Source organism: Canis lupus, chromosome 10 (assembly GCF_048164855.1).
Source record: "Canis lupus baileyi chromosome 10, mCanLup2.hap1, whole genome shotgun sequence".
NCBI classification, from domain to species: Eukaryota; Metazoa; Chordata; class Mammalia; order Carnivora; family Canidae; genus Canis; species Canis lupus.
This window is the reverse complement of record NC_132847.1, coordinates 35,082,883-35,099,053: the sequence shown is the minus strand read 5'-3', so window position 1 is coordinate 35,099,053 and position 16,171 is coordinate 35,082,883. Positions and strand designations below refer to the sequence as shown.

The window sequence follows — 16,171 nt, the reverse complement described above, 5'->3', positions numbered from 1 at the left end:
TAGAAATTTCCTCCAAGTTACTGGCAGAAGGACTTTTATTTTTCCATGGTTTCCAGTTTTGTTGGGAGTGTTTTCTCTTGTTACATTTTTATTAGTTATTCTGAAAGGGAATCAACAGGGTGAATGTATGAGGAGTTACTTACTAAACACCTTATAAAGTGTAAGATTATTATCTAGAGAAACTTAGAAAAATCTAAATCAGAGGTCTCTAGATTTTTGAATATATCCATCAATAAAAAAATCAACCACTCCTTTCTCTCTCCTCTTTATACATTTATATATGATATATATTTTATATATAGTTTATTTACATTTACTATATATATTTATTGTGTTATTTACATATATAGTGTTTTATATACATCATTTATACATTATGTGTATCTGTATATAAAACAAATGGAATTTTAAAATATGTTTAATTAGAAGTTTTATTATATTCTTTCAGAAACCTCTGAAATAAGATACTTTATCTTAGAGACCTCTGATTTAGTAATTCTTATTTATTTATTTATTTGAGAGAAAGCATGAGCAGGGCAAGGGTCAGAGGGAGAAGCAGGCTCCCCACTGATCACGGAGCCCAAATCAGGGCTTGATCAGATCCCAAAATCCTGACCTGAGCTGAAGGCAGATGCTTAACTGGTTGAGCCACCCAGGCATCCCAATTCTCATTCATTTAGTAAATAATTCAGCGCTTAATGTGGCCAGTGCTGTACTTAGAAAAGCATGCCTCTTACACAGCCATTTTATACCCATTTCACAATTCAAAAGAAATATCAATGACTTTGAATTTCAATGTTAAATTTATTGTTCCACTTTTCCAAACTGTTTTCAATGTAGTTTTGAAATTTTGTAATTTTCAATGAAATTTTTAAAAATAAGATACTATAATCTGCATTTATCTATTCCAAAAGGTAATTTGCTTTACAAAGAAATCCTTACATATGGATCAATGGCTCTATATTCCCATTTGGGGTGAATATCTACTGAGCAGACAGGACTACGTTTTAGTGACAGAAGAGCCTGTCTTCTTGGAGCATGCAGTCACAAACTAATAATGACAGAAAATGTAAAATGAAAATTCTGGTAAATGCTGGGAAGGAGAAATTGTAAAGGGACTTTGACTATAGTCAACCTTAGGATAGTTCAATTATGAAAGTAACTATTGCACTGAGATCTGAAGCAAGTACAGATATTTTCTGGGTGGACAGATGAGCAAGAGCATGGGCTGGAGGGAGGCCAAAGGGTCTAGACTGGGGGAACAGAAGCTGCAGAGGCCTGCTGGCTGGGGGGAATATTGCAGGACGGGAATGGAAATGAGCCCTCGGGGGCTGGAGGAGATAGTGATAGGCAGCACCATGCTGGATGATACTGGTGGTGGAATTGGGGACAGTTGACACAGTTATGTTCACAGTATGGAAAGGTGGCCTAAAGAGTGTTCTGTGGAAGGCAGGCTTGGGACAATATGATCCTATCTGTAGTTTGGAAAGATCATGGGGCATCTTTAAATGTTTTATCTTTTGTGAACTAGAAAGAGGGAAAATCACGTATTTTCTGAAGAGGCAAAGACATAAAAAGGAAGGTAGTTTTGTCAGTTTTCTTTTTTTAAAGCTGGGGTAAGTATGATATGAAATACATCAGCACTCTTAGAGGCCACTTTTGTCACTGTCTTATACACTTTTATATCCTGAATATTGCTGGTTTCCAAACTTGACTGTGTATCAGGCAGGATCACCTGAGGAATATAAAAGAGTATTCCCACCTTGGAACTGTTGGCTCATAATACCCAGAAGTGAGACAGCATGATCTGTAATAAATAAAACAAAACTCTCTGGGTAATTCTAGTGTGTCTAAGTTATTACTGGTCCTGAAACAGGTGTTAGTTCATTCTCCAATTAGGGGAGAACTCAGTCCTGTTCTTTTCCCACTAACAAGCAGTAAACATGCATTTGGTGAATTGATAATACAAATATTCATTCATTTTTTAATGTGTCTTGCTCTTATCACAGGTGGATGGCACAAACCTTCAGGGTTTTACCAATCAGCAAGCAGTAGAGGTGTTGCGACACACAGGACCAACTGTGCACCTGACACTAATGAGAAGAGGAGTGAAGCAGGAGGCTGAGCTCACGTCAAGGGAGGATGTCACAAAGGACATGGTTTTGTCTCCTTTGAATGCCAGCGGAAACAAAGGTAATGCCAGCCTAAACTGGTTTTCAGTTAGATGCTTATATCACTTAGCTATTTTTCTAATTCTAAAATTATTTAAAGAATAGCATTTAATCTTCACTATTCATTATGAACCAAATAAAAAGGAAATTTGATGACTAGTTCTGGACTAACCAGAACTAGTGCTGAGTCCATTCACTGTAGAATAGGCTTCGGAAAAGAGCAGGTATCTTTCTTTCCTGTTTATTCAGTTACCATTTCAGAGTTGGCAACGTGTGTTTACCTTTCCATCACTGCCTCACTTTTGGGTGTCATTCCATGTTTCCTCTTTAGGGGGAATCTGTTCTGCCTTTACTGTGTATGCAAGCCTCCCATTTCTAAATGTCCAGCCTTTCCTTGCAGGTATCTACTTTTAATAACACGTTTAACAATGTCATCCATAAGCTGTTAGTATGTGAATATCTCTGAAAATTAGTAGCTGACTGATGTAAGTGAAGAGTTTGTTGGTAGAAGTTAGGCTTTTGGTTTGAAAATGCTGTTTCATTTCCTAAACTAGTGACCATTCCGGTTATTTATGCCATATACTGTTTATAACAATACTAAGAGAAAGGGAGGCAAATCACATGAGAAAGTTATTCTTTTCTTTAGAGAGAGTGAGAGACAGAATGAGTGGGGGAAAGGAGAGGGAGAGGGAGAATCTCAAGCAGACTCCCTGCTGGTGCAGAGCCTTACATGGGGCTCAGTCTCAAGACCCCTGAGATCATGACCTAAGCGGAAATCAAGAGTCAGACACTTAACTGACTGAGCCACCCAGGTGCCCCGACAAATATATTCTTTGTCATGTTAATAGGAGAACTTTCCTTTAAGTACAAGTGGTTATTGAAAAGTTTAACTACCAAAAACACTCATCTTGGGGGGTCAGATAAATACAGTGGGATTTGAAAAATTTCATGTGCTTCATTATACTATAGATGTAACTACTAAAATATTCTTATCTTTAAGAAAATTATGAAAAAGATGAAGATTCTTCATCTTTGAGTAGAAACACCAGCATATTACCAATTGAAGAAGAAGGTAAACACCTGGAGCCAGGTTATTATGTTCTTTATTGTTTGTTCGTTTTTTAGAGGAATGTCTTTTGTAAAAGTGATTAAGCCTCTATGGATAGTATATTATTTAAAAGAAATCTATCAAAAAGGAAAGAGAGATACTTTTCAGTCTTTATTTATAGATGAGATTAATTTTTCTGGTAAGTTAAATAGTTCATTTACACTTGGCATATTTTCTGGCTGTACGTTTTTCTATCTTACATATTTTTAAAACCAGAACCTTTTAGGAATCACTTAGGTACAAGGTTTTATGTCAATCTGCTTACTTCAGTACAGTCAATATGTCCATATCTTATTGAGCAAGTAATAATAAGATTATAAAGTATTTTTAAAATAAACCTGAGAATCTTTTTTAAATTGTAAGCTCTTGGGAATGAAACTGGCCAGTTTTGGGAGGCTTTTTCTTGTCCATTTTTCAAAAATTCTAAATCTTAGTATGGGAAGTTATTTAGAAAGGAATTGTATAGAGAAATTATTAAACCTTTCTGAGATTTCCTTAACTATGAACCTAGGCTCCATCAAGCCATTTAAACATTTTTTAGAGCAGTATTGCTTTAACATGTAATTATGTCAGAATATACTGCCATGTTTAGGCTGGGAGCTATGTGCTTTCCTTATCTGTCACATTGATTTATGTGCTTTGGTAAGTTAAATTCATTGAGCAGAGTCCAAGACTGATCTTCCTTCATGTGTATACTGCCCTTCACTAGATAGTTACATTGAAGCTCTGTGGTTCTTTAAAATATCTACTTCATTATTAATGTTTTTTTCCCTGCTGAAAACCTTTATTTTATTATTTTAAAGGAATATTTGTGTTTGCAGTAATATCCTAGGAGTGATCTGTAGGATTCATATGTATTAATTCCATTGCATTGCTAATTATTTAAACTAAGAGTAGTGGGAAAGAATAAAAAGGTTTTAGAGCTTGAAACTTGAGGTAGTAAGTAGGGATGGGTGTGGAGGATCACTTCAAAAACCCAGATCATGTCTTTGCTTTGGTGAATATGCATTTGGGAGGAGGAGGGGAAGAGGCTCTAGACTTAGGATCAGAAGTCCCCGATTCTTTCTTAAACTAAGAAAAAACTTCTAAATGATTGTTATGTGTCTACCCTAGTGCTGGTCCTCAGACAACATACAAAAGAAATTAAACAGACTCATAGATACAGGAAACAACTGTTGGATACCAGAGTAGGGAGGTGTTTGGAAACAGGCAAAATAGGTGACGGGGATTAAGAGGTACAAACTCTGGTTGTTAAAATTATTGTCATTGTATAGCTTGGGGACTATAGTCAATAATAATCTAATAACCTGATAGGGTGACAAATGGTAGCTAGGGTAATTGTGGGGATCATAATGTATGAAAATATTGAACTACTATGATACATACCTGAAATCAGCAGGATATTGTTTGTCTGTTATACTTCAATAAAAATGTGTAGAGAAACTAGGTAAAGAGTCAGACTTGCCACAACAGACAGGTTCTGATCAATGTCTCTGAAATAGAATGTAAAATTATGGAAATTTTTGTAGTTTGTCACTAACTTAATTGTGTTGACTATTTCAGGGTATCCATTATTGTCAGCAGAGATAGAAGACATAGAAGATGCACAACAACAGGAAGCTGCCCTACTGACAAAGTGGCAAAGGATTATGGGGATTAATTATGAAATAGTGGTAGGTTGGCTTAGCTTCCCTAACTTCCTAATTTGTAACTCTATTTGAACAAGAAGTTTATGACAAAAATGAAGATGATCTTCCTAAAGAGTACTAGAGAAGTGGCAAATGCCCAGGACTATTTTGAAGACCTAAATGCATTGATTCAGGTTGATTCAATGCATTGATTAAAAAATTCAGGTTGGAGAAAGTTGAGTGGTAACAAAGCAGCTGAAATAAATGAGATGAAAATTTTAGAACTTGCAATTCATCAATATTTTAATATTTTGAGCAGTAGTATGTATTATATAGACAAAAGAAAGGAGTGTTTTTTTTTATTCTTGAATCGGAAATTTATAGAAAGAACCAGAATAGAGTAACATAATTTACTTAAAGATAAAATAAAAATCATTATGATCTATATAAAATTCTTTTTAAAAATTTTTTTAAAAAAGATTTTATGTACTTATTCATGAGAGACACAGAGAGAGGCAGAGGCACAGGCAGAGGGAAGAGAAGCAGGCTCTCTGCAGGCAGCCCAATGCGAGACTCAATCCCAGGACCCCGGGATCACGATCTGAATCAAAGGCAGATGCTCAACCCCTGATTCACTCACACGTCCCTATATAAAATTCTAAGAAGATTTTTCCCACTCTGTCCTTATATATTTATTTTCCTTAAGTGGTTTAATTCTATATCCTCTATTCATACCATTTATGCCATAGTGAATATTTTATGTTTATTAACAGTTTGCATATCTCATATAGTAATTATGACCTGCTCTCCTAAAAACAGAGTTAACGAAGGTGACACAAATGATCAATCTAGATGTATACCAGCAAATTTCAGGGATTTATTTCAAAAGGAAAAATACTGTGTTAACTAGAGTTTTTCATATTGCTTAGAATATTCAAACAACTCTAGGAGAGATCAAAGAATACATGTCATATAATGAAAACTAGCATTTATTGAGCACTTTGTGCAAAGCAGTATTCTTAGTGTTGCATTTAATCTTCCTGTGACAATGATCTTTTTTAAATACTCAGGATGGTATAGCTGTTGTTTCCATTTTATTCAAGTTGAGGAAGAATACAATAAGGTCCAGCTTCACAATGGTTAATTTAGCATGAAAAGAAAGTTGAGAGATTCCTTCTAAGAGGGGAAGGTTAACATGGCTGGGATGTATACCTGAGACTGTACTACTTTGATGATAATTGAATAGTGAAGGGCACTTTTTAATGAATCACTTTGTCATAGAGGTAAGACCCAGGACCATGAACTTTTGACTGTCTTTTGGTGCACACTGTTTCTTGGTGGTACTCCCAGTAATCTGTCAAGGGCAAAGTGTGCTCTAGTAAGAACTAAGCTGTTTATTGGCCATCATCAAACAAAAATAAGATAGATCTGACTTTAAATTGTTTGATATGTAGTTATACAGCATAAATGTGGTCCTAAGAGTAGTGGTATAGTAGAAGAAGGATTGATGGACATTACTGGGGAAGGATTTGGAGGGCTGCTCAGGTGAAGTGATATTTAAATTGGGTTTTAAGGAATGAGAGGATTTCATCCACAGTAGATTTCAAAATGGAAATGATGTAGCTTCTGATAATAACTACACATATTAGCAAGATTTTAAAGAGATCTTTTTTAATTAAGCACTGTTTTTCTTAGTCACACTATCCCTCAGATTCCTGAACTATAAAATACAGGGGATGAAGTAGATCATCTTTAGTATACCTTCTTATTTTAATATTATAATCTTTGGATTATTTGTGAAAATGGGATATTTCCTAACATCCTTCATTATTTAATGCAGCAGTAGAAAATGGAAATTCGTTCTCCTGTTTTAAGCTTTGGCTGAAGACCAGTGTTGTCCATTGATACCAGCATAAGATTAGGAATGTGAGCCCTCGGCTCAGACATTCCTAATGTCAAAGTTGTTTTATAGCTCTGTGACCCTGGGTAAGAAACCCTCTTTAAATTTCATTTTCCTAATTTGGGAAAAAGGGATAGACATTGGAGTTGTTTATGAGAAGCACACGATAATCTATGTAATGAAGTTTTAGCGCATAAGTTAGGAGCTAAGTATGTGTCTTTTCTATACTGTTGTTCAAGCTCAGGCATTTGATTTCATCTGTGGTAGTTTAGATTACCCTCCATTTGTTATTAACATCTATAGGCACTGCATGGTATCTGGGGTGCTGGCACCTGGCTCCTTCCTCTGGATTTGTGTTGGTTAATGAAACTGATAGAACATCAGTCTTTTTTTCAGAGGCAAAGCTCCAGAGCTTTGCAGCTCTATCAGAAAAGGTTTTTGAAGCTTTTTTGAGAAAGTTGACTTTTTGGAGAGTGAACATAAAATATACACATGAGAAAAAAAATGAAAAAAATCCTAGATTCATGATGATTTTTTTCCTTTCAGGTTGCCCATGTGAGCAAGTTCAGTGAGAACAGCGGGTTGGGGATAAGTCTGGAAGCAACAGTGGGACATCATTTTATCCGATCTGTTCTACCAGAAGGTCCTGTTGGACACAGTGGGAAGCTTTTCAGTGGAGATGAACTGTTGGAAGTAAGGAGCTATGCCATTCTTCCATACCCTTAAATAAAATTCTGAAAAGGCTGCAGGAGGCTTAATGTGTAATAATAATATGCATAATAAGTAAGTTCTTATTTTAAATTTCCCCTCCAAAGGGTACTTGAGAGAAATATGCAAGTAAAAATCTACCTAAAGTAGAAATTTCATAACTGTCTGTAGATTGATTCTTCAGACCTAATTCCATGATGGGTGTTTTGTTTGTTTGTTTGTTTTAGTCCAGAAAGCTGTACTAACTTTCTTTTAAACAATTTAAAACACTTTTTAAATTTTTAGACCAGGTAATACTTTCACATGTTTTAGAATCACAGAGAACGTAGAGAGAGACTGTGAACAATCTCTTACTTGTGCTAATCCAGCCAGTTCTTATCACCCTTCATTAGGTAACTACTATTATATTTGGTACAGTGCAGTTTTCCAGATATGTTTAATGAAGAACTAAGAAAATTTGGATACATTGTTTCCTCCCACTTTTAAAAGTATACTGGCTTATAATATGTGCCATTTTCCATTTTGATTTTTTTTTTACTTAATGATATAAAATGTCAATTTGTAAAATACTCTGTTCCTTTTCCTTTCATCCCTGGGTACTTTTTTTTATTACTTCTCCCTTTCCAAACTATTACGCTGGCACTTGAAACAGGGGTGAAAGATAGTGATTTTTCTGTGGGCCCTTAGAAGGCGCATTTCCAACACAATTCTGAAGTTGTTTTAGATGATACGACTGTAAGTAACTAGTTCTGAGCACAGCAGAACTATGGTAATCACCACAGTAAAATTCATATTTATTTAATCAAATATTGGTTTCAGAGGAGTACTCATGTTATGAAATGTTCTCCCTTGGGCAACTTATCTTTTCGCACAGGTGAATGGCATAACTTTGCTTGGGGAAAATCATCAAGATGTGGTGAATATTTTAAAAGAACTGCCAATAGAAGTGACAATGGTGTGCTGTCGACGAACTGTGCCACCCACCAGCCAGTCAGGATTGGATAGTCTGGACTTATGTGATATTGAACTGACAGAAAAGGTATCAGATTGAGAATAGTCAGAATAAATAATGGAAAGTCTAAATGGCATCTAAAATTTCTAAGCTTTTTTTTCTTTGATTTGGCATTCGATTTCCTCAAAATTAGTGGCTTGTAGGAAAGACCTTGGTATCAGACAAACATGCGTTTGAATCAGACTTGACACTAGTTCTGTGACCTTGGGCAAGTCATTTCATCTTTCTGAATCACACTTTCTTCTCTGTAAAATCTGCATCACAGTGCCTGTCTTCAGAAGATTGTTCTGTTCTTTAAAGAAGAACATAATATAATATATGCATACATCCTTACTGTGACTTTAGGTCTTATTTGAATATTTTTATACTTTTTAAATATGAGAAATTTGAGCTCATTATACTGCATGTCAGATAATATTCTGTGACATCCAGGCCTCCCATTTTCAAGGCAACACAGGTAAGAAATCACAGACACAGTCTTTAAGCCCAGACCAATCTGACTTCAAATCTTATCTTGCTAATGTGCATGCTAATTTATTAATGAAATAATCATGTGCATGGGTTACAACATTTTAGAACCTTTGTTTGCAGAGAGTACAAACTTTTACAGATAGCCATTTCCTCTTGAATTGTTATTTATAAGAATTTTTTCTTTAATATCAAAGTAGGTTTACATTTTTTTTTCTCACTACAGAGGTGATTCAGACACCATCAAAACTACCCAGAGTCATGCTGCTGAGATGTAACCATTGTGTATTTTTATAGATCTTTGAACCATACATTTTTAATGTCTGTTCCATGTTAGGTATTTCTGTCTCTTTAACAACCTTCAGTAATTACTACCTTAATTTGTAAAAGTTTCATGGTAAGCTGTTGCTATTCTTATTTGTGAGTGGCTTGTTTGGACAGATGCTGGGACTCTCCCTTTTTCTTGTGGTGTTGGTATATGTCTGCTAATCTAGTGCCTCTGAAATAAGAGCTGTCTGGTCTGTTCCTCAGCCTCATGTAGATCTAGGCGAGTTCATTGGGTCCTCAGAGACTGAGGATCCTGTGCTGGCGATGACTGATGTGAGTCAGAATGCGGAGGAGGTTCAAGGACCTTTGGCCATGTGGGAGGTTGATGTTCAACACATCGAGTTGGAGAAAGGGAACAAAGGACTTGGTTTTAGCATTTTAGATTACCAGGTAAATATATCTTATTTTTAACAATTTTTTTTTAAAAAAGATAATGTATACTCAAGGTATATTGTAGATAAGAGAAAAAGCAGTTAATATTTTAGAGTTATCAAAGACATTTCCTTGTTCCTAGCGAATCTTCTAAAATAATAATTTATATGATTCATTTATCATGAAAGGTTTCTTTTAACACTGAATTCATAGAGCTCTTCTAGATTTCAGCTCTTGAAAATTTGAAGAACATACAAAATACATGTAGGAATATCATAGAAATACAGTTTTTTGGGGGGAGTATGTCACATTTTTTGGGGGTACTATGTCTACATTATTTGTATTTCCATGCTCATAATTGATAGTTCATATTTCAGTGGTAAGACTAAAGTATCAAATACTTATTTCTTTTGTCTGTAGTGAATGAGAGTTCTAATTGAATATGGATTCTTGTCATTTGACTAAATGACTAAATTTATGAAGAAGCTTAAAGTGGTCAAGTGTGGCATCCTTACCCTGCATTGTGTTCTATGCTGAGTAACGGAGGAAATGCTTATGCTTCTGTGAAAGAGCCCAGCTGTTGCTCCTCATTAATTAATACTGAACCAGAGAGCCATCTCCAATGACTCCCGGGAGTTGTATTCTTTGTAGGGCTTGATTGTGGAGCCCCTGTTCTAATATTAAGGTTGCTGTGCATCTGAAAACACTGCATCGTCGCATGCTGTATGGACTCTTTCTATATCTTTTCATTTCAAAAAAAATAGGCCTGACCTTTAGTACACTCACATCTACTGATGTTCCACAACGGTAACATCCTATTTAACAAACACTGTTAATAATTCCTGTATCTGATGTCTAGCCTCAGAAAACAGAAGATTGGACAATTTAAAATTATAATTTTATAGTGATCTGTACAGTTGAAGTGGTCTTCTCAGAAACAACTTCATACTTTAGGATACCATCCTTTAGGGAAACTCTCCCAAAACTCGTCAAAATGGAAACAGCCTTTATCTAGGTAATTCGTTAGAAGTGTTGCATGAAAATTCTTTTTTCAGGCCTTAGAAACAGTTACACATCCATTATAATTCAGTGGCAATCTATAAAAACATATTTTCAATAAAAAGGAGCTAGCTTCTTTTTTTTTTTTCCCCCTTTCTCATTCTGTCAGGATCCTATTGATCCAACAAGCACTGTGATTGTAATTCGTTCTTTGGTGCCTGGTGGCATTGCTGAAAAGGACGGTAGGCTTCTTCCTGGAGACAGACTGATGTTTGTCAATGATGTTAACCTGGAGAACAGCAGTCTCGAAGAAGCTGTGCAGGCACTGAAGGGTGCGCCATCGGGAACTGTGAGAATTGGAGTTGCTAAACCTTTACCTGTAAGAATTCTGATCTTATCGATCTTAAATTTGTAAAAAAAAAAATGGCTTTTAGGCTGACTTTTAGTTTCAGAAGTGGTTTTCACGAGTGAATCATGACTTCAGTTTTCAGCAATATGGTTGTTGACTGTATGTGGGTAAAGATGTAATTTTGAGTAATATTTTTTAAAAGAATAAAGGAGAGAAAACACAAAATTCAGAAATAAATATTTAACTTTATATTATGGATTTGTAGTACACTTTTGATCTTTTTTATTGGATAATAAAATCATGATGAGTATTGAATCGAATATTTTGAAGGAAATATGCCTTACTATACCAAATATAGTGGGGTATTAGAGAAATTAATAGCATTAACAGCTAACAGTAGAATCTTCAAATAGAGTAAAATAAAGTAGAATCTCTGTCAATGTGGTGTAAGATCCTGCATTCTATTGATTTCAACACATTTCTTGTCTAATGACTGCAGAGCAAGAAATTATAAACCTTTTGCAGTGGGTTCATCAGCTTGTGGCTCTTCTCCTGGAGAGAATAGCCTTCCTGTCATTGACTAGTGTAGTAGTTAAAACAATCAGTTCATGCTACATAATGTCAGTTTGTTTCTTAGGTATATTGATTACAGCATAGCACTGAATTGCAGGTAAATATTAGGGGCATTCTCAATGTTTGTGGGACTTTTTCAAGGTATAAATATATTTTTAAGTTGAAGGGCAAATACACCTTTTTTTAAGAAAACACAGACACATCGGTACATTTGCATAAACATCCAATAACAATTTGTTGACTTTATGAAAGAATTTGTTCAAATAGTAAGCTTTGTTAATATATTTGCAATGTTAATTAAATTTTTCATGGCCTTCTATTCCACAAAGATCTTTGGAAACCTATGAAAATATATTTATGAAAACAGGAAAGGAGGGAACTTTTACATGTGTTGCTAATACAGGGTGATGTAGGGAAGACAATCTATTTTAGGCGATTTAATTTGAAATTGGAATAAATATGTTAGGTTTTCTGTCAGTGCGATCAAGGTTGCAATATAATAGATTAGGACTGTAATTTAGATTCTGTACATATAGAGGGTTTTTATTTTTTTCTTTATGTTTTTTAAGCTATGCTTTATTGAGAGACTTCACTGTTGGGTTCTCTGACATTCCTTGTCAAGTAAATCACATTCTTTAAAATAATATTCTAGTAAGGGATGACAGAAATTGATCCTTCCTTTTTAATATTTTTTTCCTGCAACTTCTTTTATATCTTAACACCTAAAAGGCACCTTACTAGTTTTTATATTAAGAAGTCATTGTTTAGCCAGAATATTTGGCAGATAAAACTGACCAGAAAATTATAATAACATAAAAAATTATCGATTTTGATGATATTCTATAAGAAGAATGAAAAAATAGAAGGGGCTCTCATCTAACAGATGATGTATTGGTATTAGAAGAATGTCCTTGTTATATCTTAAATAAAAACATTAAATATTAATATTTATCAAATTTCATGTACATCATTCTAAGTCACAGGTTGTCATTTGAAAACTTTCTCATTTCTTCCGTCTCCTCTCCTTCCCTGTCCTCTTCCATCCTCCCCCCGCCCCCCCCACCTTTCCTTCCTTCCCTTTTTGCTGTTCTCTTTCATCCTCATCCTCAAACACTGAGCCTCCTTCTCCCTGCAGCTGTCACCAGAAGAAGGGTATGTTTCTGCTAAGGAGGATTCCTTTCTCCACCCACGACACTCTTGCGAGGAGGAAGGGCCGGCTGACAGAGCCCTCTTCAGGGCTGACTTGGCTCTGGTTAGTGGCCTCAGTGTATCAGGTCTTCTTTCAGAAATCTTATGTGTCTTTTTTTTTTTTTTTTTTTTTTGCCTTTCAAAGTACTCTACAATCTTACTATGTACTCTTTGCTTATTCTGTTTTGGGAAACCAAACATTTTCATTTCAACTCTAATGGTTCTCATAGTTCAAAATAGGAAGAAAAACAACATATGTGAAAACTATTTGTTGGATTTAGGGAAGAAAGTCAGTTAGCAATGCATTCTGCCAACTAGTAGAATTAATCTTTACATTATACCAAAAGTTGTTAAAGCACTTGTTTGCTCTCATTTCATACTTGGGCCATTTCTAGTCATTATTTAACTTCTTACAGTTAATTGGTCGTTTTGGCTACCTTTGAATGAGGTAAAAAGTATATTTTTTCCATTTGATATAAATAATCTGAAAATCACATAAATTGATTCAGTTATTAAGAACACAGAATCCTCCAAAGTAGTCAAAACCCATGTTTTCTGTAATTACAAAATGTAATAAACATCACTGATTTACTACAAAATTTTAAATTAAACTTTTATTTTTACTTGACCTATATGAAACCATTTGTTGGAATTAATATATTCATGGACCACTGGAGGCCACTTTGATGAATAATTCTGTGAAACTTGTTTCTAAGAACCTGTCTGGGAGAGGAGACAATACTGTAGCAATAATTGAGATATAAAGCTAAACACCAGATAGGAATAAACATGTGGCATTTATACACCATAAATATAACAAATTGTACATCCTATTCCATTACTCCTATTAAAGCCAAGTTCCTGACCTAATTTCCCTTTTGGGCAAATGTTGCCCAGTTTAAGGAATATGCCCTGCTTTTTAAGTATTTGTTTCAGTGTATCAGAATAGAATGTGGTTTAAAACCCATGGCATTCTCCATTATATATTTATAACCAGCTGTGTACATTTTGCTTTAGAACAGAGTATGAATTATTTTTTGATTTTGATAATCCTTATTTTTGGGAGACAGTTCTTGTTACTATTTTTCAGTTAACCAGCTCTTGAAATTGCCTTTTAGAAAGTTTTGGTGTATGTTATAATAAATACAGTAATATCACATTACAATATAATCAACAATCCACAATGGCTTAGTTAATGCCATCTATCTTGATAGTGATGTGAAATATTTACTATCTCGATTGTTGTACATGATGAACATTTGCGAAGGGTAAACCTCTACAAAGTAGTTCACTAGTAAATTTGAACACAAAATTAACATATGTTATCAGAGAAAGAAAGTCACTTGAAAGTGGCATACCTGTATTCTTACCATGTTTATATAAGAATATGACCTGGTATAAGGTCATAATTCTTCTCCTGGCAAAACATGTTAGTTGAAACCACAAAAAAAGAAAAACACATGGGATTTTGCCATCAAGATAGAAAATGCTGATAATAGCAGAGAAGGGTAGTATTAATGTTCTATCTATTCTGGGGCATAACTGTGAGTGAATTGTAAATAGAACTTTAAGCTGATCATGAGTTGATTCTTTCACTTGGTTCTGCCACAGAAGATAGAAATAGGAGTTTTAGATAATATATAGTGAGATTTCCTACTTTATATGAATGAGTTTTCCAACAATAGAAGTTTACAACTTTATAGCTTCCCCATAACCAGAACTAGGGCTTTTATTTCAATATGAAATCACAGATAATCTTTTTGGTTTCTCAAGATCACCAACAAGTTCAGAATCTGTACCTTGAATGGTTTTAAAATCTAGTTGAAAATAACTTAAAATAAGGGTGCCTGTTTGGCTCAATCATTAAGTGTGACTCTTGATCTTAGCTCACGTCTTGATCTCAGGGTCATGAGTCAAGTCCCACATTGGGCTCCGTGCAGGTGTGGAGCCTACTTAAAAAAAAAAAATTAAAAAAAAAATAACAGCCTTGTTGAATGATAGTTTATTTTAGTTGAATAGGAGAAGTGTTGACCTCATCCATTTTATTATAAAATTCTAGGAGTTGGGCAAGTGATATTAAAAAACACTGTGAACTGGGAAAAGGAAATATTTTCCTTAATTCATAATCCACTTAAACTTAGAACCAATCCAGGCCCTTTGTTAATTGTTACCTTAGTCCATTTATTGATAGAATAAATAACTATGTGGGCACCAGTTTGCCCTCATTCTGTTGCCTTAGTCAATCTCTGATGTCTATAAGAAATAGGATGCTTTATAGTCTCAAGTGGAGACTTGTCATGTATGTAACCAGAATTTCCGACTGATATTATTGTTTTTATTCCTAGGTGGACACAAATGAGGCTGACTTAGCAGATGAATCTACATTTGAGTCTCAGTACTCTCCTGATAATGACAGTATCTACTCCACTCAAGCATCTATTTTATCTCTTCACGGCAGTGCTTGTAGCGATGGCCTGAACTATGGTCCCTCCCTTCCATCTTCTCCTCCCAAGGTACAAAGGAATTGCCATTTGATTTATGGGAAAGCCTTGTGTTTGATTTTTCTAGAGGTCATTGTTTATGGGGAATGGTGGGAGTAGCATGGTAAAGGCATTATGTTTTTCCAGTTACGGATTCATTATCAGATCAAAGTGTAATTTCATTTAGGTAGTGTCGATTGAGCATCTTTTAGACTGGTAGGTAATATTTAAATCTAGGTTCTCTTGTACAGAATGATAAAAAAGTTCAAAGCTTTGAGTAAGATTTACAAAATAGAAAAATTTTGATGAAATGTTTTTCTCAAATTGTGTTTTTAGCTGTGTCTACTTTAGAGAAATCACAAGAACTTTATTTTCTTAATGGTTTTAAAATTGATTTTCATGCAGTTGGATAGTAAAATATTTCTTGCATTAATTTAATATTTACTAGAAAGTTAAATTTAATACTGCCATATGTTTTTATATAAAATGATGCCAAAAATACATAGAAATCAGAGTGAATGGCAAAGTATGGTTAAGTCACTGGATATGAATGAAGAGTTTAGTTATTATTTGACATATCTGTGCCATGTATACTTTTGAAATACGTTATTGGCACAAATGCCCCAACTTTCTTCATTTTTTTGGTGATGTACTTTATAATGTTTAATAAGTAATATTTTAAAGCCTATCCAATCTTTTGGGCGTGAAATGGTATCTTACTAATGCATTTGGAGTTCTGCTTTTTAGTGGGGTTGGACACGGTTTCACATACCAGTCCTTTGGTTTTCACTTGTGTCAATGGCCTCTTCATATCTTTTGACAATTTTTATATTGTGTTGTCCATCTTCCTATTGATTTGTTGGAGTTTTTATGTTTTCTAGAAATGAA

At 34.6% G+C, this 16,171-nt stretch overlaps 1 protein-coding gene across 15 annotated transcripts in view; it reads left to right on the top strand.

The window, feature by feature from the left end:
• The window catches only part of MPDZ (multiple PDZ domain crumbs cell polarity complex component), a 161,222-nt gene that overhangs the window by 69,671 nt on the left and 75,380 nt on the right, over positions 1–16,171 (top strand). For 7 of the 15 annotated variants that reach the window (XM_072841359.1, XM_072841368.1, XM_072841366.1 and 4 more), the window contains exons 11-20: positions 2,010–2,193; positions 2,503–2,571; positions 3,172–3,261; positions 4,843–4,952; positions 7,354–7,500; positions 8,390–8,554; positions 9,527–9,712; positions 10,863–11,072; positions 12,751–12,867; positions 15,149–15,316. In XM_072841359.1, the coding sequence (XP_072697460.1) occupies positions 2,010–2,193; positions 2,503–2,571; positions 3,172–3,261; positions 4,843–4,952; positions 7,354–7,500; positions 8,390–8,554; positions 9,527–9,712; positions 10,863–11,072; positions 12,751–12,867; positions 15,149–15,316 (1,446 nt within the window). The remainder of the gene's footprint in view (positions 1–2,009; positions 2,194–2,502; positions 2,572–3,171; positions 3,262–4,842; positions 4,953–7,353; positions 7,501–8,389; positions 8,555–9,526; positions 9,713–10,862; positions 11,073–12,750; positions 12,868–15,148; positions 15,317–16,171) is intronic. The other 8 variants (XM_072841369.1, XM_072841367.1, XM_072841363.1 and 5 more) reach the window with 5 other exon arrangements.